Source organism: Pleurodeles waltl, chromosome 6 (genome assembly GCF_031143425.1).
Source record: "Pleurodeles waltl isolate 20211129_DDA chromosome 6, aPleWal1.hap1.20221129, whole genome shotgun sequence".
NCBI classification, from domain to species: domain Eukaryota; kingdom Metazoa; phylum Chordata; class Amphibia; order Caudata; family Salamandridae; genus Pleurodeles; species Pleurodeles waltl.
Window position 1 is genome coordinate 927031451 of NC_090445.1, and position 24959 is coordinate 927056409.

At 42.7% G+C, this 24959-nt stretch overlaps 1 protein-coding gene across 1 annotated transcript in view; it reads right to left on the reverse strand.

The window, feature by feature from the left end:
- Positions 1 to 24959, reverse strand: part of TCERG1L (transcription elongation regulator 1 like) — a 1516577-nt gene that overhangs the window by 693794 nt on the left and 797824 nt on the right. The window contains exon 8 of the mRNA XM_069239738.1: positions 16849 to 17003. Coding sequence (XP_069095839.1) covers positions 16849 to 17003 — 155 coding nt within the window. The remainder of the gene's footprint in view (positions 1 to 16848; positions 17004 to 24959) is intronic.

A 24959-nucleotide genomic window follows, 5' to 3' on the forward strand; every position in this document is an offset into this window, starting at 1 on the left:
CTGGCCATTTTTCTGGCCTGCATGCCATCACCATCAGCTTGGACTTAGGATTTATCCCTGTCTAGCATGACCAGATAACTCCTTTTGGCACTTTAAGTTTCTAAGCACTACCTTTGCAGATATTCTTTAAAAAATCATATTTTGACTTCTACTTAATGGATTTTGTCATTTTGGTCTTGTTGCTCATTAAATTAAGCTCTATTTTTCTAACGTGATGTAGATTATTTTTGTGTGGTTTTAGTGTTTCACAAATACTTTACACATTGCCTCCTAAGTTGAGCCTGCCTGCTCTGACCCAAGCTACCAGAGTGTGAACACAGGTTAATATATGGTGTGCATCTGAATCACCCTGACTAGGATTGTGGTTCCTCCTTGGAAAGGGTGTGTACCTCTGCCAACTAGAGACCCCACTTCTAACATTGGTGATCAGTGGTGAGGATAGAACTTGTGCTTGTGCAGTACCTTACAGTAATTTGATGTGCACTACCATTCACACATGAGACCGTTTTGAATCCATTATCTCCAATCCTCATTGGCAATTTAAATTTTTCAATTCTCCCTGATTGGCAATTTTGTTTTTCGCTAAAATCATGTCTCTGATTGAAGGTCCTACATCTGCACTTGCTGAAATGGACTGTGAGCTGGTTTAGCTGGTGCGTTGCACAGTGGCCTAGCTCACGGACGTCTGCAAGGGGATTGGGCTGTCTACAAAAGGCTTCACCAAGAAGGTGGAGCTGCAAAAAGCATGGAGGGCCTGGTTAACAGCCTAGGATGCACCTGTGATCGCAGAGGAGAAGAAGCCCTACATAATGGAAGATGGTGTGGAGCTGGATCAGGATTCCCAGAATTGCGAGTGGGCCAGGGATTCAATGGAGGAGTTCTCCCAAGGGCCTGCCTGTTCTGTGCCAAGCTACCAGAGGGTGAATACACGTTAATTTATTGTGGGTATCTGACTTACTCTGACTAGGATTGTGGTCCTTACTTGGATACTTGGACAGCGTGTATACCTGTGCCAAATAGACATCCAATTTCTAACAATGGCCATACAAAAAACTTTCACTCAGACGACGGAGACCAAAGACGGAGTTTGTTTCCAAAAAACAAAAAACAAATGCCTTCCACAACCTTGGAGTATTTTCCACATATGGCAAGGGTGTCATTATTTCTTTTACTCTCTTTCACTGCCAGGTTTTTCCTGCATTGGTGGACAGCAAATACAAGTCATTACACCAGCCACCCTAAAAAAAGGTATTCTGTGTAATGTCTTGCCTCCAATGGTCACTACTCTGTTGGACTGTCAGAAGAAGTATTCCATTGATAAAGTCAATGCAGGCTCAGTCCACAGAAACTTAAGGTCCAACAGTCTCTTGAAGAGACGGGCAGACAAGGTGTTTTTGACAGAGTATTGTGTCCCCTGAGCTCTAAATCAGGCCCTTAGTCTAAAAATGTCACAGATTTTTCAAGTTGTTTAAAATATGTAAAGAAATCCAATGTCACTGAAAGTGGCAAAATTGTCCAAAAATCATAAAAACTTGTAATAACTATTGAAGATGTTTTGTACTCCCTGCACCTATCCTACTATGTCAAAGACTTTTGATAAGGAAACCTACAAATTATTCATACTAAGCACTTGCCAAGTTAGTCTATTGTATATAGATGTTGAGCAAATAGGTGCTAATATTAATCATTTTCTCACATACCCTTTTGCAGATCAAATTTCTCACTGCTCAAAAGTATTTAAAGAAATGCTACAACTTGGGCTATATGCTCAACTAATAATTTCCATAAAGAGGTTTCAAGGGTGTTAACAGGATGACAAAGTGTCCTAATAAGCCCTAAGAGCAGTCAGTAAATTTAAATAGTATGCCCACCATGTTTCTCGCACCGTTTACATATGAAGAAAATAGTCTGACATTCCGTTGACCACCCAGCAAATTAAGTCATATTAAATTTGGTCACAACAGACAGTCATAGCTGATATTTCAGGGCTTATTGTTTTGCCCACCTTACAAATATTTCACATCAAACACTTATTAGATGCTTTATGTTGCCAAAATCACTTGGAAAATGATCATTCTCCTCAAATGATTTACCAGGATATTTTTCTCATTTAAACCTACTATAGTACTTTTAATGCAGCTAAATTTGCTAGACATAAGTTGCATTTACTTATGTATGTGATACTCTTGCAGTTACAGCTTGCGTCTTCAAAGCAATGCACATGCTTCAACTGACGCGTTTCAACTGTAGCTTTTAGGCAGCAATACAAAAGTCAAGAAACTCTTGTGATTATGTTTCTGCTACAAAAGGATCTGACTTTTGTCTAGTGGCAGTTTTGATGCCATAAAGTAGCTCAGAGGGTTATATACCTACTGCCAAGATCAAATCTGTATTTTTTGTAAATAGCTGAGTGGATTAGTAAAGCCAGCCATTACCTGCAATGTAATATAAATGAAATGTATGTGCGACGGGGGCTATGGAGAGATGAAGGGCACGTTTGCTGGGTGGTAGTTAGGGAATCCGAGGAGGTCATGGGAGTAGGAGCACCAATAATGATTGTTGGGCAGGGCGCCAGAAGCGCTAAAGACTGTGACCATTGGTACGTGACAAGGGGAAGTTATAGTGTGTATTTTTTGTTTATTTGAGTGTCTTGAGAGAACTTGCTGGTTGAGAGAAGAAGAAAAGGTAATGTGACTCACCTTTACTGTTGCACGTATCACATACACATACACACACACACACAAGCAATTTTGTGACGGTCTATGTAGGCTAGTGTTTGAGAGCAAGCGTTTAGCCAGTAGCAGAGATGGCGTCTTGTTGGATGACTGCTGCTCAAGCCCTAACTCAGGTTATAGAGGACAGCTCTTATGTAGGACCAGAGAGTGAGACAGCAGATACTGAGACAGCATCTGAGGGATAGGACAATGATGCAGACTTTGGGAGTGATTTTTCCGACAACTCCTCTTCCAGTGATTCTAAGGAAGGTGATGAGGACAGTCCTGCTGTCCCTTCGCAAGCACAGTCTGTGCAGCGGGACATTAGCGGGTTAGCCCAACCCAGAGAGCAGGTGCATGTGGCGGCAAGCACAGAGAGAGTGCTCTCCAGGGAGCTCCCCAATTAAGTTCAGCCCCAAATTCCACTTCCTAAATCGTATTGTGGAGACATCAAAATTATCTATCACAAAACAACCTGGTTTTGTAAGACAGGCACCTGAGTTTTTGGTCCCGGGCTTGGCGGCTATATAGGGAAACCTACCAAATATTTCTGGAAACCAACACCCATGGGAGTCCAGCGAGGTGTGAATTGTGTGGATTCCCCAAATTTGTCTTACCTAGGATACCCTGCAAAAGTGAAATGTTGAATAAAAACTCTATTTTTTCTTGCATTTCTGTCACACAAACTACAGGAATATGCTGGGATCCCAAACATTCCTACCACCCGGTGTTTCGCAATCTTTCCTGATAAAAACACTACCCCACTTGAGTGCCTGTACCTAATGCCTGCGTCAGGAATGGATAACCCCAGGGTCAACAGTCGCCCTCATGTAAGGACTAACATTGACCGTTGTGTGACACATTCCTGACATGGGCACTAGGCCTACCCACACAGGCCAAAAACCCCGCTAGGCACTTTGCAAAAAACATGTCCGTTTTCTTTGGGAAAATATGATGTGTCCATGTTGTGTTTTGGGGCATTTCCTTTCGGGGACACTAGTAAAGTAACAGAACCTGGTGAGAGCCACACAAGTCACCCCATCCTGGGATCCCCTAGGTGTCTAGTTTTAAAAAATTGCACAGGTTTGGTAGGTTTCCCCAGGTGCCGGCTGAGCTAGAGGCCTAATTCCAGAGCTAGGTACTTTCTAAAAAACACATCAGATTTCAATATAAAAATGTGATGTGCCCATGCTGCATTTCTTGTCGTGGGTAGTCGGCCTACCCACACAAGTGAGGTACCATTTTTATCAGGAGACTGGGAGAAACACAGAATAGAAGAACAAGTGTTATTGCCCCTTGTCTTTTTCTGCATTTTTTCCTTCGAAATGTAAGACAGTGTGTAAAAAAGAAGTCTATTTGAGAAATACCCTGTAATTCACATGCTAATATTGGGACCCCAGAATTCAGAGATGTGCAAATAACCACTGCTTCTCAACACCGTATCTTGTGCCCATTTTGGAAATACAAGTGCTTCCTTGATACCTGTTTTTCACTCTGTATATTTCACCAAATGAATTGCTGTATACCTGGTATACAATGAAAACCCATTGCAAGGTGCAGCTCATTTATTGGCTCTAGGTACCTATGCTTCTTGATGAACCTACAAACCCCATATGTCCCTGAAACCAGAAGAGTCCAGCAGACATAGGGGGTCATTCCGACCCTGGCGGTAAAAACCGCCAGGGCCGCGAATGACGGAAGCACCGCCAACAGGCTGGCGGTGCTTCCTGGCCCATTCTGACCGCGGCGGTAAAGCCGCGGTCAGAAAACCGGGTCCGGCGGTTTCCCGACGGATTTCCCCCGGCTGGGCGAATCCGCCAGGGCAGCGCTGCAAGCAGCGCTGCCCTGGGGATTCTGACCCCCTTCCCGCCAGCCTGTTTCTGGCGGTTTTCACCGCCAGGAACAGGCTGGCGGGAACGGGTGTCCTGGGGCCCCTGGGGGCCCATGCCACTGGCATGGGCAGTGCAGGGGCCCCCTAACAGGGCCCCAGCATGCTTTTCACTGTCTGCTTAGCAGACAGTGAAAAGCACGACGGGTGCAACTGCACCCGTCGCACACCTGCAACACCGCCGGCTCCATTCGGAGCCGGCTTCAGTGTTGTAGGCCCCCTTCCCGCTGGGCCGGCGGGCGCCAACAATGTTAGCGCCCGCCGGCCCAGCAGGAAGGTTGGAATGGCTGCAGCGGTCTTTTGACCGCGGAGCGGCCAATTGGTGGTTCCCGTCTGGCGGGCGGCGACCGCCGCCCGCCAGAGTAGGAATGAGGGCCATAATGCCATAGCTGGGAAAAGTTATAGAAGAAAACGTGGACAGAAATGGCTATTTTTTACCTAAATTTCAATATTTTTTTTTATTTTAGCTGTTACTTTCCTTTCTGTAGGAAAACCTTGAAGGAACCTCACAAATGACCCCTTGCTGAATTCAAAATGTTGCCTACTTTTCAGAAATGTTTAGCTGTCCGTGATCCAGCATTGGTTTCATACCCATTTTTTGTCACTAACTGGAAAGAGGCTGAAGGCACAGAAAATAGTAAAACTGGGGTATGTCACAGTAAAATGCCAAAATTGTGTTGAAAAATATTGTTTTCTGATTCAAGTCTGCTTGTTGCCGAAAGCTGGTAAGATGGTGATTTTAGCACATGCTTCCTTCTGCAGCCCTTTTTTCCAATTTTTCTGAAAAAAAATAAATGTTAGCTGTATTTTGGCTACTTTCTTGGTCTCCACGCAAACTCTGGTACCTTTAGAATCCCTAGGATGTTGGAAAAAAAGGATGCAAATTTGGCATGGATAGCTTATGTGGACAAAAAGGTATGAAGGCCTAAGCGCGAACTACCCCAAATAGCAAAAAAAGGGCTCAGCACTGGGGGGTGGGGGAGGCCCAGTAGCTAAGGGGTTAATACAGCATGTAGGAAACTTCCAAAGTTTGGGATCCTAACTAAACCAAGTTAATAGATTTTGTGCAAATATCAAAGGCACTGCCCTGGTAAATAACCTTATTATACAGTACAGTTCAAACGTATGCCATCCAAAAACATCAGCAGGGGCCATACATGATTAAACCAGCAGATCACATGTCCATTTAATAGCTTAAATAGCACTTTCTCTGTTTCTAGCCTTGCTAGATTTATTGGCCATGCAGTTATATACCATACACAGTCTCTTTCATAAAGTAATTATAGCAAGTGTTTGGCCTTGGTTGCCCATGGCAGTGCATAATAGTCTTTGTTGTATAAGTTCTGATTGCAAATCTTGACAAGTACTTCACTCTTTTGGAGCTCCTCAAAGGAATGTAACACAACTTAGATGATGTTAACACAGAGTTACTAATGAATTTTATTAATGAATGTTCATGCATTTTGAGTGTTGGATTTGCATTGGAAATGTATTAACTTAGAGAAAAATAATGCACGCAGTAGAAGGTGCACCCACCAGAGTGTCCGCCAATGTTAATGAAGTGTACTTATTAATGGCTTATTAATGTGAAATGTTGAGCTTATGTTTGATTTATATAGTGATATGTCATATTGAGGGTTATGTCTTCTTTATTAATCGCAGGGCTTAAGTTATCGAGGTCTTGGCCTAGTTGCACGGCCTCATGTCAAACTGCATTTCTTAGGCGACTTATAAAATGGATGCTTAGAGAATTAAGTTGTGATTTTCCACTGTGCTAACCTAATGCTCGAAGCTGAAACTCTTGTGAAAACTGCCTGCTAGGAGATGATGTACTTGCTCGTGAAACAATGTTTAATATAATGTGTGTGAGATTGACTTTCCCAGGAGAAGACAATGAGTACACTGACTGGAGTATAAGCTGCAACAATATTGGTACCTGAGGAGCACAAATGACGAGAACGGAAGAACAGGAACCAATCATCGACATGTGAACCATGTACTAGTAAAATTGTATGTTTGAGTTTTTTTTAAATTAAATTAAATATGAACATGCGGTTCCCTGACAAATGAGGGAGTGGGAAGTAGTTTTAGGAAATCTAATTTAGCCGAACTGCACTAAGAAAAGGACACCATTCACCATTTGCCAATTGCCATTTGCCCACTTTCTATCTTGCCATAAGGCCATTATTTTCTTGACTGCCTTGAGAAGAGACGTCTTTAACTTTACTGCTTAAAGAGACTTTGCTTTTTCTGACCTTTGATGCTGACTCCTGATGCCTCGCCGACCAGACTGATGTCCTGATGACAAAGACTATCTTAGCTTGCCGATCCAATTGAGGAGAGGTATACTGTCACTGTTATTGATTGCTATGTCTATTTGCTTTTGTTTCTAGGTACCAACCGCTATTTTGATAGAGCCATAGTTAGATGTTTTCCAAATTTGTGTTAAGTAAATAGTTTTGCATGAAGCCCAAACATGCTATTCTAATCTGGTGTTTGGTAGGGTTCTCACAGATGAAGGTCGCTACATGTATTAACAGCTGATATATTTTCTTTGCTGAATCTAAATGTATGTAATATCGTTTGCGCAGTTATTCTTGCTATTAATTTGTACTGTAACCTTAGAATGTGTAGTTGCTCAAGCTTTGATTAGATTGCGATTTTTGTGCCGCTTTGGACAGCCAGTGTTGTTTCTTTATAGTTAATATTTGATTTTGAGATTAAGTTATGTAACATTAGCATTGTTAATATAGGGACATAAACATTCTAACTTTTACATAAAGGTGTGGTTATTTCTGACTGCAAGGCCATGGTGTGTGACAATTACTAAATCCTATTGATTATTGATGTCATTGATTGCTATTTGTTATTGATTTGTGTTGGCACGGGATTATATGGTGGGAAAACCTCGAAGCGAGCCAAAAGGTTCATCGACCTATTTGCGTCTCCTTGAAAGTTTACTTATTAAGGTCCGATGCACTAACAATGAAAGCAATACAAATTAAAAAAAATTACAAAATAAGGTGAGTGCCTGCTCAATAACAGACTCTCTGCAAGATATCATATCGCCTTGTGTGCTGCCAACCTTGTCCATCAATGAAGCCACAATGCAAAATCAAAAAACAAGAGAATGGGGCACACACTGCATCAATACAGCAAATCACAGGTGCACTTTATGGCTTAATTATCCCTTTTTCTGCTTCAAGTCTTGCTTTCATTTATCCATCATGCAGTTATGTGACATACTGTTCATGTTTTGCATCTTCAATTTATTCAGTCACTTCTGTCTGTAGCACATGCTAGCGCTTTATGGCCTTCGTTGGACAACAAATATATTGAAGGTAGTTTCTTACCATACTTAACGTACTCATTCAATAAAATAAAATGTTAAAAATCCACTGAATTAAATCTTTAAAAATATTGCTCTACCAAAGGTAACTACTAAGAAAAATGCTTCACAAGATTAGTTACTAAATTAATAAATCAGACCTGACATGCAAACCTCCTATTCATTAGCCCACAATTATATAATTGGATTGAATCTAAAATTGTGTGGGATTCATAAACACTGAGTCATTCCTTACATAAATACGTCTAAAGTCCTTCAGTCCTGGACATTTACTTAACACGTGTGATATTGTCTTTCCTGTGAAAGAACTCATTTGGCAAGAACAACCATTTGCACTTCTATTTCCTGGAAGTCACAATAGCCAGTAGTTTCAGCTTCTGCATGTGGTGACACTTGAAACCCCAGAGAATGTTTTAATGATTAGCCTTCCCAAATGCCATGCATATAGGGTTTAATTAACAAATATGCTTGCATTACTGCAAGCTCTAAAATAAGTCACACAAGATGAGCTCAACTGACAGCCTGAAAGTCCTCTTTCAAGCACATTTTCTACCTCTTAATTTTGGCACTGTACTCCTTTAAGGACCTCATCCATGCTGTTGCTCGCCCTCAGTTGTGTGTAGTGACTTTCATTGCAAGGGCTTGGCAAAGAAGGGAACCTTGCCATAGAGCCCATATCGTGCCATGCACTGCAATAGCTGAGATGAGCCCTCTCTGATTGTCTCTGAGACTCATCTGGCAGTTGACTGTGTAATCAAGAATGGCTCCTGAGATCTCTTCCTTTCAGTTTTTGGTGTTTGCCCTTTGTGACCCAATGCAACAGAACTCTCTGGTGGACAGAACTGCAGAAAACATATCCTGGAACAGCATGCTACCCCTCTACATCAACCTTTCTCCCTGCGACCCTGTAGACAAATAATCATTTACAAAGGTTTGGCACATCAGCAGAGTGATCAGCTTGCAAACTCAATTTATATGAGGAAGAGGTAGGCCACCGGTGGCAGTTCAGGATAACAAACTCACGCGACTTCTCTAGAGTCACTTTAATTATCCTAGCAACCTAGCAACCAAGTGGCTGTGTTATGATTAACACCTTTAATCAGTCCTGTGCAAGGTTTTTATCTAGAGTCACATGAAATGGAGCAACAGGAAATGCATTAGCTATGGATGAATGCTGTGCATTTCAAAATACCTTCAGAATTTGGAAAATCACAATCAGTGACAGTGAAGAGACTCAGGGTGTTGAGGGCTTTGAGGAGAGACATTGCACAAATGTTTTGCTAGGCAGGTGATGGTGGCATGCATCATCCAATAAAACGTTACCATTAGTGGACTCCTGAAGAGTATGCATTGAATTCAGCTTCTGTTACTAGGCTAATTCTTGTTGTCAAGGCAAGTCCTGTGTTATGGCCAGTGATTACACCAGGAGTAAATAGTCTTGCTACTGGTGGATGAAATGTCACTGCTTGTAGCATTGACCCCATTTTCAGTGGAGTGTCCATCAAAGTGTCACACATGAGACTGGGAAAATGTCATCATTAAGCACACTAAAAAACAAAGAAATGTCACACATAACTAGACTTGAAATTTGGCAGACTTGAGGGATAGCAATAGATTCTCCATGTGACCTGGAAACTGTTGAGGAATTTGAGTGAATAGTTAACCATGGCAGCAGAATGGCGGTCTTTGTACTCCATAGATGCAACTCAGAATTGGATGTATAGTCCAGCCTCAGAGTGGACACTGAGGGCCTTATTACGACCTGGACAGAGGTATTTCCTCCATCACAAATGTGACAGATATCCCGTCTCCCGTATTACGATCACCATTGAATATAATTGAATCATAATATGGCAGACGGTATAGCCACCTCAATTGTGAAGGAGGAAACCCCTCTGTCAAGGTCGTAATATGACCCTGAGTATTGTAAAAGACAGTCATATTAAGATAGCACAGAAGCCAAACGGCACTGTACTCAGCCATGCAAAAAGAGATTGCACACTTTCTGGAAAAACTCCAACTGGCTGAGGAATAAGTCATTTAAATACTTTAGGGAGGGGATTCAAGCTGGCTATTGCAGCATGATTCCACATGTGTCAACTATTTACTGTTAAATGCAATGGTTGAGATACCAACACATTTGTTTCTTTCTACCATAGTCTACAGTACTTTTACTCTGACAGGTATTTTAAATCCTAGTGTGTATCCGTGTGAAATTTCAAAAAAGTTACCAAATCTGCTTAGAGGTTAGAGGGAATACCATGGGGCGTTTTAATGACAAACTACCAACTTTTTCGGTTCATAACAGTGATGTTCATTGGGTTGCATAAATTTGGGTGATTGAGAAAGCTTTTTATTACAACATTTTGTACAAATATCTACAATACGTACAAGTATAAAAGCTATGAACATTTGCAAGAGTAGTTTACACAAACATAGAGCACTTTTGGCCTGTTTGTGAGTATATGTCAGGGTATTTTTACTGTCTCACTGGATCCTGCTATCTAGGACCCCAGTGCTCAGAGTGGAGACCCTATTTGTCAATGTGTTTGATATGTGTCACTGGGACCCTGCTAGCCAGGACCCCAGGGTTCATAGTTTGTGGCCTATATGTGTTCCCTGTGTGATGCCTAACTGTATCACTGACGCTCTGCTAACCAGAACCTCAGTGTTCATGCTCTCTCTGCTTTTAAAATTGCCACTCCAGGCTTGTGACCATTTTCACCAATTCTGATTGGCACACTCGAATATGGTACCTAGGTACCCTGGTTATAGGGGTTCCAGGAGATCCCTATAGACTGCAGCATTTATTTTGCCACCCACAGGGAGCTCAGACAATTCTTACACAGGGCTGCCACTGCAGCCTGAGTGAAATAATGTCCACGTTATTTCACAGCCACTTTACACTGCCCTTAAGTAACTTATAAGTCACCTATATGTCTAACCCTCACCTAGTGAAGGTTAGGTGCAAAGTTACTAAGTGTGATGGCACCCTGGCACTAGCCAAGGTGCCCCAGATTGTTCAGGGCAATTTCCCCAGACTTTGTGACTGCAGGGGCACCATTACACATGTGCACTAAATATAGGTCAATACCTATATGTAGCTTCACAATGGTAACTCCGAATATGGCCATGTAACATGTCTAAGATCATCAAATTGTCCCCCCATGCCAAATCTGGTATTGGGGTGCCAATCCCATGCATGCCCGGGGCTCCAGCATGGAAACCGGGTACTACCAAACTAGCTCTCTGGGGTTTTCTTCAGCTACCGCTGCTGCCAACCCTCAGACAGGTTACTGCCCTCCTGGGGTCTGGGCAGTCCAGTCCCAGGAAGGTAGAACAAAGGGTTTCCTCTGAGAGAGGGTGTTACACCCTCTTCATTTGGAAATAGGTGTTAAGGGCTGGGGAGGAGTAGCCTCCCCCAGCCCCTGGAAATGTTTTGAAGGGCACAGATGGTGCCCTCCTTACATAAGCCAGTCTACACCGGTTCAGGGATCCCCCAGCCCCTGCTCTGAAGTAAAACTGGACAAAGGAAAGGGGAGTGACGACTCCCCTGTCCATTACCACCACAGGGGTGGTGCCCAGAGCTCCTCCAGTGTGTCCCAGACCTCTGCCATGTTGAATGTAGAGGTGTGAAGGCACAATGGAAGCCTCTGAGTGGCCAGTGCCAGCAGGTGACATCAGAGACCCCTCCTGATAGGTGCGTACCTGGTTAGATGGCCAATCCTCCTCTGAGGGCTATATAGGGTCTCTCTTGTGGGTTTCTCTTCAGATAACGAATGCAAGAGCTCACCAGAGTTCTTCTGCATCTCTCTTCGCTGGCTGCTGACTGCTCCAGGATGCCTGCAAAACTGCAACAAGGTAGCAAGACGACTACCAGCAACATTGTAGCACCTAATCCTGCTGGCTTTCTCGACTGTTTCCTGGTGGTGAATGCTCTGAGGGCTGTCTGCCTTCACCCTGCACTGGAAGCCAAGAAGAAATCTCCTGTGGGTCGAAGGAATCTTCCCCCTGCTAACGCAGGCACCAAACTTCTGCATCACCGGTCCTCTGGGTCCCCTCTCATCTTGACGAGCGTGGTCCCTGGAACACAGGAGCTGGATCCAAGTGACCCCGACAGTTCAGAGGTCCTTCTGTCACAATTTGGTGGAGGTGTGTGCTTGCCTCCCCACGCCAGACAGTAATCCTGTGTGCTGCGTGAACTGCAGCTGCTACGGCTTCTGTGCACTCTTGCAAGGAATCCTTCATGCACAGCATAGCCCAGGTCCCCAGTACTCCATCCTGCATTGCTCAACTCACTGAGTTGACCACTGGCTTCGTAGGACCCTCTTTTGTAGTGTTGAGACAACCGCCCTGCTCAGATTTCTTGAATGCCTGTTCAGGTGCTTCTGCGGGTGCTGCCTGCTTCTGCATGGGCTCTCGGTGCTGCTGAGCGCCTCCTCTGTCTCCTCCTCCAAGGGGCAACCTCCTGGCCCTTCCTGGGCCCGGGCAGCACCCATTTTCTTCAACCGCGACTCTTGCAACTAGCAAGGCTTGTTTACAGTCTTTCTGCGTGGATACAACTCTGCATCCACTAGCATGCCGTGGGACATCTTCTGTACAAGGGAGAAGTCCCTGGCACCTTCCATTGTTGCAGAATCTTCAGCTTCTTCCACCCAGAGGCAGCCATTTTGCACCTTCATCTGGGGTTTAGTGGGCTCCTGCCCCCCCCCGGACACTTGCATGACTCTTGGACTTGGTCCCCTTCCTTTACAGGTCCTCAGGTCCAGGAATCCATCTTCAGTGCTTTGCAGTCAGTTGTTGCCTTTGCAGAATCCCCTATCACGACTTTACAGTGTTTCTGGGTTAGTAGGGTAACTTTACTCCTACTTTTCAGGGTCTTGCACTGGGGTATCTTGGACACCCTTAGTGTTTTCTTACATTCCCAGTGACCCTCTACACACTACACTAGGCCTGGGGTCCATTCGTGGTTCGCATTACACTTTTGGAGTATATGGTTTGCGTTGCCCCTAGGCCTATTGTCTCCTATTGCATCCTATTGTATTCTACAACGTTTGCACTACTTTTCTAACTGTTTACTTACCTGATTTTGGTTTGTGTGTATATTTTGGTGTATTTTACTTACCTCCTAAGGGAGTGTATCCTCTGAGATACTTTTGGCATATTGTCACTAAAATAAAGTACCTTTATTTTTAGTAACTATGAGTATTGTGTTTCTTATGATATAGTGCTATATGATATAAGTGGTATAGTAGGAGCTTTGCATGTCTCCTAGTTCAGCCTAAGCTGCTCTGCTATAGCTACCTCTATCAGCCAAAGCTGCTAGAACACTACTAATCTGCTAATAAGGGATAACTGGACCTGGCACAAGGTGTAAGTACCATCAAGTACCCACTATAAGCCAGCCCAGACTCCTACACTTGCGTTAGAGCTATTAGCGTTGTAAACTCCTAACTGGACTTTTCTTGCCACATAAGCATGCCGATGGTCGCCATGGGTGTGAAGGAGACACAGAAAATGAAACAGAAGTTCGCTCACAGTGAAACATTTTGGTGAAAGTGCAGTTATCCATTTTACCGGCAAAAGTGCAATTATCCATGTAACCAGCAAAAGTGCAATTATCCATGTAACAGGATCTATGTCACGCAAAGCGCTTGATTTCTGTCCAGTGAGATCGTGCTGCGCAGGAAGTGAAACGATAAAGTAGTCAAGAAACCAGCTGAAAAAAAGGAGCCTTGTATGTTTTCAGAAGTTTACTGGTGCACTCGAGGTGGGTTAAAGACCAGAAAAGGCATGGCGTATGCATGCCTTCCACAAAAAAACGTTTTTTAAAAGGCAAGTTCACGAACTAATGAAAGTGACAGGCGTGCCTAGGGCGTGGTTAGAAGCTAACATAGAGATTACAACATGGTCCAGATTGCTTGTGCGCATGCGACCCTAAAAAGGGCCAGAATGGACTGAGGCTCCAGGCCTCGTGACAACAGTATCTGCAACGTAAGGCTGCACACTAGTGATATGAAAGGCAATCATTCAGTATAAGGTTTCCAGTTCAGTGTGTCCAGCATTAACTTTATTAAATAACTAGAAAATGATAAAAGATAGCAAATTGGTTGAGATTAACTCTCCTTCTAAGAAGGGTTGAATTGTCTTGGTAATCACTTTAGCAACCCAAGAACTGTAATTCATAATTACTGAAGAACATTGTTTACATAGCTAATGGAATCTTTTGGGGTTTAATTGCACCTCTAAACATCCACTACATTCCAAGAACGTAAGTATTACTGCCAAGGACACTGAGCCTCTGCCTCGAGAAAAGTTACAGCTAAGAAAGGGGTGCGTTTCAGAGCACCAAAATCCAACTAAATCTGTACCCTCAAGGCCACAGGTTTGGATCGTAGATAGGCAGGCACCTCCTTTCAGCCTTCTGAGGGTGATAAAATAGAAATCAGTGGGAAGGGTAGTTCAAAGCTTCTTTGGTATATGGAGTAAACTAACGTGCAAACTGTAGATGCCCAACAAGAATTCCAGCCTGCGAATTCAGACATCCAGCCTCAGGTCAGCGCCTCTGCTTTTAAATGAAAACTACCTTTGGTAAGTTGTGCATTATCATAGAGTTATACAAGTGCTAGGTACAGCACTGTGTGTTTTTAGTGGTAATTTTAAAACAATGAGAAAATATAAAGGACGCTGATGTTCAAAACATTAAGTGATGTCGCAGCCGCACCTCTTTATACAAGCACAATTATGAAGGGGCTCAATAGGTTTAACTCCTATAGGGTAAGAAGCCCACACTGGGTTATGTATCCAACATAAAAATACGCATGATCTTATGCATGTTACACTTGTACATGCACAGCCCCATCACCCTTCCTCCCACTGAGGCTGTTCAGTTCTGATGATAGTGCAGTTTCGCTTGAAACACACGTACATTAACTATGCCACTGCCAAAATGTGTGCCTTGTCTGCTGATTCGCCATAGTTACTCATGAGGGCCCCCTATCTGATCAGTATTGGCAGGTCTGTTTGCCTTTTAGAGAGATGCGAGCTTCAATCCCGGAGAGCAGCATGCAATTACAAACCACTTCAAGAAGTAAGCAGAACATTAAACAAGAAAAGTCCAGTTAGGAGTTTACAACACTAATTGCTCTAACTCGAGCAAATGCAAGACCCATTGCTATTATCTTTGTAAACTCCTACCCGGACTTTTCTTGCCACACAAATGAAAAAAAAAACACAGCGCAATTGCGCTATGTGAACCCCAGCGCAATCGCGCTGCGTTTTTCTTTCTTTTCATTTGTGTGGCAAGAAAAGTCCAGTTAGGAGTGTACAACGCTAATAGCTCTAACTCGAGCAAATGCGAGACCCATTGTGCCGATCAGCGCACACGGAGATGAAAACAATCAGCTGTACAGCTCAACTCGCAAAAACACATGGGTCGTATTTTACAGTGACCTTTTAAAAATATGCACCAGAAACTGAATTATGTTTACACAACATAAAAAAACTGTGAGGGGAGAGCAAGCTGGCACTGGAAAAGCCCCTCTCTGTTTTATTATGTTTGGAAAGGGAGCTGGTGTGGAGGAGGGACTGAACAAGCACCCACAGTGTTGAAGTGAAATAGGCAAATGCTAAAAAAAGTCCCTTACAGAAGAGATAAACAGAACATAGCGTAATTACTCAGAGGCAGAACTGACCACTAGCAAGCAAGTATTTTTGAAGGACACTGCAACAAATGAAAATGCTGGAACTTACTCTATAGTATACTTAAAAGTATACAGCATGCCGAACGCTAACTCTTGACCTAAAAAGGAATGCAGTCAGGCTAGACTTTTTTTGCATAACAATTGAACTGTGACTTTCCTAGCAGTGTAATATGCAAAATATCTATTTTGAGAAAATGTTGAAGCATGTAAGTACGTGTCTGGCATTACAAACAATCATTTGGTATTAGAGTTAGAGTAAAGTGCAATACATAAATATTTTAAATCAATCTTTAACATTTATAATTTATGTCAGTAGTTATTTCAATCACGATTACAGGAACAAGATATTGAGATACTTCAGATTGTTATTTTTTAAACTTGTTTTGATATAAACCAAAGACCAGATGTGCCACACAACAGATCGCAAACAAGACACTTTTTTTGCACAGTGCTGCGATGTGACCCAAGAATATTTTGGGGCTGCATTTGATATCCCAATTAATCACAGGGTGAAAAGGACATTATCAAAGACTTGCACAATCATACCACGTTAATACCAATAAGGTGGAAATTTTAGCCGCAAATCATTGTGAATGTCTTTGAATCAAGCTCTGCGAGGGACAGAAGACCTCAAACCCCGCATTCACATACAGAATAAGAAATCATTACAACCCTCATACCCTGACGCTACATGGAATGTAAAGAAAAAGTGCAGCTATGTGCAGGGACCTCAGGGAGGGTGTCACTCATTTCTTGTTCAGCCGATTGCCGGCAGCTCATACTCACATCGGAGAAGCTCGCTCAAGGAAAGCATCCACCATGCAAACTAATTCTGTCCCCACCCTTTCCAGCGTTGTTATTCTAGCAATGACTTTTGCCTCAGAAGAAGTCACAAACCACTGATTTATATCTTCGCGAATCGCAAGGAGAGGTGGAGATGTATTATTTCTTCCGCCTTTATATAACTCTCCCCCAGGATTTAACCATTGAAAGCTGCAAGAGTAATTCTGACTTAAAACGTCTCTTTAGACCGTTATGTTTGGTGGTCATGGACTTCCAAATCCTACAATATAGCACACCACTGAAAATATTAGTGTAAATCTAAATTAAAATTGAAATCACAATTTTACTACAAAGTGGGAACGATGCAGGGAGAGTACTGAATAAACTGAAATAATCACAGTATTTAGTTACATGCTAAAGTTTCCAGCTTGCGCTTATGGGGTGGATCTTCAATCATTTTGATGATATCACCTCGGTTCTTCAAATCAAGGGGTTTCTCCCACACGGACAACTGCATTTGAGGGTTGAAGAAGAAGACTCGATCATCTCCAGTCCAAACTATGCACCTATTTCAAAGAAAGCATGTGTTATAGTAAAACAGGCACATATATCAGGAAATTATACGTGTGTTTTAGGCAAAATGCTAAACATCGCTACACCATTGATACATTCAAGTAAGGCAAAAATTCAAATGTTGTGAAATGTGCAAGCTTAGTAAAAAAAGTTGACACAGAGACAAATAAATGAATCATTAACTGCGTTTATCGATATACTTTAATTGAAAGACAGACTTTAAACTTCATATTCACAGCATGCACAGGAGAAGAGGGGAAAATGATGCAATTGTCCTATCGAACCTGCTGCGTTCTGTTTACCAAAAAAGAGCTCATGCCAGCAGGAACTTGTCATAAAGAAGACTAACTCAGTAGTGTAGGTTTCCGTTTCTTTATTACTGCTCACTGATGTGCTAACAAATTACAGAGGGTCTACTCAGGTGGAGCTATCCTCCATAAGTCCATCTTAAACATATCCTTCCCAGAGTGCCCTTACTTCCTCTGCTTCTTGGCGGAAGTTCCTGAAAAGTTACTGTTGGACAGCTGAACCGCTGACCTGCTCTTAGAGACATGCTGTTGCCAAGAGGATATTATATCTCTCCCTTCCAGAGAAAACACAATTACAATTCCTCAAGAAGTCTCTTGGGCCTCCTAATCGATGTCTTCGGCTTGTGCATGCTGGGTGTGGCCTCAACAGCTGGCGGTGCCTGCAGTATTTTTCTGTGCAATTTTCTCTTCACTCTCCCATTCGAAATCCCGTGTCGAGTCTCTCCCTCTTGTCACAGTTGGCCACAAAGTATAGTCTGAAGTGAGATATGTTTGAGGTTATTCACTTGCTTCTACTGCTAGGGGTGACAAGGGACCCTTTCTTTTGGAATGCTTGCATGGGGCACGGTTGATACCTTATATCTGCCCTTTTGCTTTGCTGCTCTTTCACCAATACTTGAACACCTATTTGAATGTTGGATTCCTTTGCACATCTTTGTGCATCCAAGTGTTATTTTATCTTCTCCTTTGCTCTTGTGTCTGTGTCTAGTATTTCAGCATGTAACTTCTGTGTTCATTCTTTGTTCTGACGGTGATTCCAGCTGGATATTCTAGTCTGAATTTCTCAACCATACAAGAGTGTGGTTGGACATTGGCTGTGGTGCTGTGTGGAGTGTGTCTGTATGCTTTTAAGACTGTGTTGAGCATTTGCTGCAGTAGTGTGTGCTCTTGTTCCACTTGCCGTACAACTTTCTTTATGGTCCTCATGAATCACTCCACCATGCTATTGGCCTGTGGGCAGGGAGGCACGGTCTTTCGCTGTGAATCTGAAGTATGAGGCTAAATCAACAAAGTCTAGTCCTTTGAAGAGGTCTACTGTCTGTTTTGACTATTTCAAGAATGCCACATTCTGTGAATATCTCATTCAGTTTTTAAATTACTGTCTTTGCATTGGTGGATGAGACCTGTTTTGCAATGGGAAAACTGGGGTATTCATCCATTACCACTAAGATGTATTTGTTTGATGCGAATGGTCCCCAAAACTGTCTAATACCAGGGTATGCCACACATATTCCAGGAGGGGGGACATTTAGGGTTGGTCATAACGTCTCGCTTTCGACTTGTCAAAGGTAACTTTTCTTTAGTTTATCCTTTACTAAATTATTAATTCCTAGGAAACACAGACCATCTCCCAGTGCTCTCCTTGTTGCCACTATTCCCCTATGTCCTTCAGGTGTGAGGTTGATGACCCTTGTCTGGGGTGGTCAGGGAACAACTATCCTGGTGTTTTTCAGTATCATTCAGCGAGGAGTCAATGTTAGTTCTTTGTGCACCTGTCAGAATGCAGCTAAGTCCTTCAAGTTTGCTACTTCTTCCACTGACTTTCCATCCAGGTGTCTCCATTGTCCTTGTTAAATGTATTTTCTCACTTTTCTCAAGGTGGGATCAGTTTCCATGGTTTCCTAAATTTTGTTAAACAATAGTGATAGTGGTATAGCGTGGGTCCTTACAAAGTTCACAAAGTTTAGCTATTGTTCTGCAAAGGAGGGGTTGCTTTTTTTCTCTGGAGTGGGTGGTGAGACATGTAATCTGCTGGGTTTTGTCTTTATGACACATTGTGCATGAATATTCCTGTAGACTGATTCCCCATATCTATTTTTGCTCAACGTTTCCTGAAAATTGTCACAAGTGCTTGCCGATCTGTTATTATGTCAAAATGCTTCTGAAAGATGAAAATGTGATAACGCTTGTATGCACAGACTACCACCAGTCTCTCGTTCTCTGCTTGGGAGTATGACTTTGAAATCTGACTGACTACGAATGGCATATGATACAATGCTTCTGTTTTTATTATGCTGATGCCAAAATGGATCCTAAGCCCACGGTGTGTATGTCTACAGTGAGTTTTCTCTACCTGGTTGGGTCAACTATATCATATTAGTGGCACTGCTAACTCTCTTTTTAATTTCTTGGAATGTTCTTTTGCATTCCAGGGTCCAGTCAAACTTATGACTTTTTACATTCTCTCAGAGCAGTGTGATTGTCATGTAGTCCTTGATGTATCGTGCACAGAAGCTTGCCATCCCTAATAATACCCTCAAATATCTTGAATCCTTTGGGGTGGGTGTTTCTAGACCTGCTCTTATAGACATTTCCTTATGATGAGTACATTACAGAACCCAACTAGAACAGTGTTTCTGGCGATTTACAACCACTCCAAGTCATTGAATCAGGGGAGGAAGCTCTATTGTGTGGATGTCTCTGATTGAGAACAAGGAGAACGGCTAAAAGAGTATAATGTTTGGCTCTGTTTTTCAGCACTTTGAACAGAATTAAACACAAAAAGAGCTGCCTTACATACCTCTGACTCTTCCTTAAGTTATATTGGTTGAGCTCATGTTATTATCCCACAAGAGGTTCCAGGGTGTGCAAAAATTAACAATTAAAACACAACACAGTTTGGAAATTTTGAACTTTAGGTCCAGGTGAACATTGATGAAAGGTTTCTAAAAATGTGTGTGCTTCCTGTCTGGAATGCTCAGATTGGTTATGGCAACCAAAATGCTCGGAGTGCTTGCACTAATCTTCTTTACCCTTGTTGGGCTTGGCTCTTCCTGCAGGGTCATCCCCAAAACTTTTGTCTTCCTCCTCCTATGTTTTGCTGAATTTGTTCTTGCTGGTTTAGAACTGCTAACCAGTGCTAAAGTGCTTGTGCTGTCTCCTCTCAAAATGGTAACATTGTCTTAAATCCAATTGGCATATTTAATTTACTTAATAGTACCTAGTAAAGTGGCATTACAGGTGCCTAGAGACTGTAAATTCAATGCTACTAGTGGACCTGCAGCACTTATTGTGCCACCTACATAAGTAGCCCTTTAAACATGTCTCACACCTGACATTGCAGAGCTTGATTGTACAGTTCTAAAGTCCCATTTTGACTTGGCTAAACAAACCTTTTACCAAGCCCACACCTTTATTTTTATTACATGTATGTCACCCCTAGGGAAGATCGTGGACAGCCCAGAGGGCAGGGTGCACTGTATTAAAAAAGTAGGACTTTTAAGGTTTACATGTCTTGGTAGTGAAAAACTCTTAAATTCATTTTTCACTGCTGCAAGGCCAATCTCTCCAATAGGACAACACAGGAGATGCCTTATTAAATTTTATAAGTGTAATTTCCAAATGGGAAGAGATAGCCAGTTCACGCGTGGTGGCTTTGGAACCCTCAGTTTATAATCCTAATTTATTATGACATCTGATTTTAAATTACAATACTGAAATGCCACTTTTAGCAAATTGGCATTTTCTTTCCTTTGTCATTTGATGCCTGCAGCCTGTTTCTGGCCATATGGCTGGGTGTAGTTGGCAGTTGAGCTTTGTGTATTCCTCCTGGACAGCCACACACAATGGGAGCTTAGGTGTGGCTGAACGGGCCATCAATGTTAGGACTGGAAGGAGGTGCTGAACACAGCCTCTCTTACAACTGAATGGCCTGTGTCCCATCTCCACTCAAAGAGCCTAAAGACCCTGTATTTTCACTTCAGTCAGCTTGGAGCCAGGGCAGGGGAGGCACAGACTTCCTTGTACTTCAAATTCACTACCTAGATGCTTCTTCCACCTTCCAGAACCAGAGCACCATGGTCTAAAAGATGGACCTCAGACACCTCCACTTCAGTATACTTCTGGACCTGTGGTACTCTGCCAGGCAGAAGGACTGCCGTGCTGCTGAAAGGACTACCAAGCTGGATTGCTACTCTGAAGGAGCTGCTGTCTAACTGTGTTGACCTGTTGCCCTCTTGTCTGGGGAGGAAGTACTGGATCTACAACCCATCTTGAACCCAGGATCTCAGAGTGACTTTAAGGGCTAGTCTGCTGGTCTCCTGATCTGGGCCTCGGGGACATAAAAGGTTCCCTAACAGTTCCTGGATCTGTCTTCAGTGAGTTCCTTACTCCAAGTGGGGGCCCTTAGGTCTTGGACCCTTGGTGTTTCTCAGTGGGCCCTTAATTTAAGCTTTTGGGCTTTTCACGACAGTGAACATGGCAGTTTGCACTGGCACTACTCCGCTCACACTGAAATTTAGCTTGATATGCTGACAGCCTGTCGCTTCATACAGCAACCATCGATCACCCACGTGGACCACCAACATGAAGCTTCAGTCTGTACATCTGCAACACCGGGCTGGCTCTTAGCACCACGCAGACCACCACCAGCGATGCTGTCCTGTCCTCCCAGCGACCTTCTTCAACACAAGCGGGGCTCTTAGCACAAAATTAGAGCTTGTAAATCTTTAGTGGGACTAATCTGGGACTGTATCCGACCAGTGCTCCATTGTGATCAACTTGAACTTTTGACTTTGACCCAGACCAGCACGACCAGATAACCACAGTTAAAACGTTATGCTGTTAGGTGCTATATTTCAATTTATTCTTTATAACTCCGGTTCTACTGAGGAGTCTGAAAGTGGTCATATAAGAGACATGGGCTTACTGTCTCCCTATTTTGGCTGGATTTCGGGGTACAGTGCCAATAATGTTTTGAAAATCATAGGGCTTGATTCACCAAGGTAAAATTAGACTTTGGTCCAAGTTTAGGCCAAAAGTCCAACTTTACGACTTTTTGGTATTCGGAAAGGTAATATACAAGTCATATCTTCACATCTGCCCTTGGGGCTTAATCAACTTAATATTTTTAAAAGAGCAGGATTAACAATTGGATAAATAAACAGAACAATATCCTTATTTGATTTATGGATGGATGTCAAAGGGCCCTCCATTTTAAACATTTTTTAAATAAATGACAAAGCCCCTCATTATGAATGGCTCTTTAAAATGCCAGTCGTTTTCCTACTCCGGAATTACCATTACCACGGGTCCTGGAGAATAGGGGGGGGAAAATAACAGGATTATGAGATGATTGGGCACAACAGGTAGGGTCAGACTCCAGAGCATTCACAATGAGATTTTTGCTGCTTTTTGCAACCAAAATTCTGGTGTGAAACACACAGTGCTGACAAGCCAAAAAAATTCTTAAAACATTGCTTAACACTAACATTACACTAGATCGCCCCTTACAACTTCCATCACTTCCCCTTTAAATCTCCTTGCGGACTCCCATTTACCAATTTCTCTGGCAAAGCTAAGGGGCATATTTATGAAAAGTCATGCTGCACCTAGTGCAACACCACTTTTCTTGCACCTCTTAGCACCCCCCTAACGCCAACATGGTAGCGCTAGATTTATAATACAGAGCACAATGGCGGAAGCTAGGGTGATTAGCGTCATCATTTTTTACGCTAGTCGGGTGCTTTGCAGTACTAGTGTCAGAAATAATTACGCTAATCCTGCGAAGTCCCCAGAGGCCCATTGTAATCAATGCACTTTGCAGGTGTTAAAAAGTGCTGATAAAAATGGTGCAAAGGAATCTTGTAGATTCCTTTGTGCCATTGTTTTGCCCCCCCAGCACCAGAACACCTCCTTTGCATACATTATGGCTGGCGCAGGCATAGTGTGGTGCAAGGGGTTACAAAGTGGTACAATGCATGCATTGCACCTCTTTGTAAATATAGTACAGCTTTTTTGTACAAAAATTACCCTAATGAGGCATTGGAACGTGCAAGGGCTCCATAAATCTGGCCCTAAGATTGTACAGAGAGCCTAAAATGGAGCCACTTGACAACTTTAGTCTTCATCTCAAAATGATGGTATGAAATAAGAGGAGCAGCACTTCTGAATAGAAACTGTAGTTTCCCTGAAACTTTTGTTCGTGTTTCAACCTCACTTGGTTGCTGTATTTTTCCTTTTATTTCCTTTCACATATTCACTGGTGTATGCAGTTCCTATTGCAACGTAGTGTTATGGTTGACATTTGTTGCACATGACCTTTTAGAAAGTAACTGTGATCAATGTGGCTGTTTATGAATTGCTCTACATGCAGCAATATCTTTAATCTAAAGCACTGTACACATACTGTCTCTTACCAATGGCACTATCGCATCTGTTGTAGGTCTACGGGTATGCCACTTAGACAATGTGGTATACATTATGCCAACTCCTTCCGTGAAAATTTAAAGCGGTTTTCCAATTAAGAACGTATTCTTTGGTTTAAAGTTCTTGTTTGTATAATAAATTACTTTATTTTCTGCTGAATCGCAACACTCTAATGCAGGTGATCGCCTGAGCAATTTAAGACATATTCATAACCATCTTTTATACCTCTTCAAATGACAAACGTGAAATACAATTTCTTCTTTGTTCTAAAATTGTATAATCTCTATAAATCTATATGTTCATAGTCACTTCACTTTATCAATCTACATTGCATAAGCTATTGTTTGCAAATCGGTCTGACTCCGTTAACTATAGTACTGATTTTTGCTACTGTCATACTTTTAAAATTTAGTTTGACGCTTCTACTGTTAGCAGTGCTATACATTTGCCTATGTCACACTTTGCAATGATGAACAGTTTCTCTTTCACATTTTATTTTCTCTTCATTTTTTACAGCAGCACTTTGTCTAGCATGCATTTGCCATCAAATACCTTAGTCTTCATGATTGATGTAATGCTTCCTTCTGTGTGCGTTTTAGCTACTCTAGCTGTGTTTAATGTACTTTGCTTTTATGCCATTTCACAATTTTACATGATTTTTATTTGGCTGACAAATAGACATGAAGGGAAAGAAATACTCATATACCTTCCCCTGTGTCCCAGGTATACGAATGTACACCATGCAATCGAGTCCTCTGACTTTTTTGACTCATACTGGGAAGTTGTACAGTTTGGAAGCATTGGCAATGGGTGTCTCATCCTGACATGCTGCAAAGTGGGACACCAGATTGTCTCTCCTCTGAGAGGCAGTGGCATAACGAAACTCGAGCCCCCCCCCCGCCCCTCCTCCCCGACCCCTGCCTCCCCGACCCCTGCAAAGTACATACAGTAGAGAGGGCCTCCTCCCCGATCCACCACCTGCGGGGGGGCTGGAAGTCGCCCCCCTCCTGCACTGCGGGAACTGTAGGGGCTCATGTGACACCACTGCTAAGAGGAAACACGTCGAACTGTGTAACATTTCTTACAAACACATTCTAAATCACCATATCTATGTGTTACTGTTCATAAAGCCGGGTTGCCTTTTAGAGATTTAATTTTGAAGACACAGAAACCACACACAGGTGTGAAATGTGGACAGCTCTCCTCTTCGTCAGTAGAGCATAACAACACAGGCTTTCAACAAGTCTGGTTGCCAGCAGTGGGAAAAGGAATCCCCTACATTATTATTAAATTACCTACAGAAACGAAGGGGAAAAACACCCACAGGATGATGATGATGACCATATTTAAGATGGCCCTAACATCTGAGCAACCGTTTTGATTTGGCACCAAAACAGAAAGTACTTTTCCATATTAAAAACGCAAGAAGCCTGACTTGGAGTTGAAAGAGGCATGGGGACTCAACAGTAAACATTTTGAAGCATTGTCTCTAGT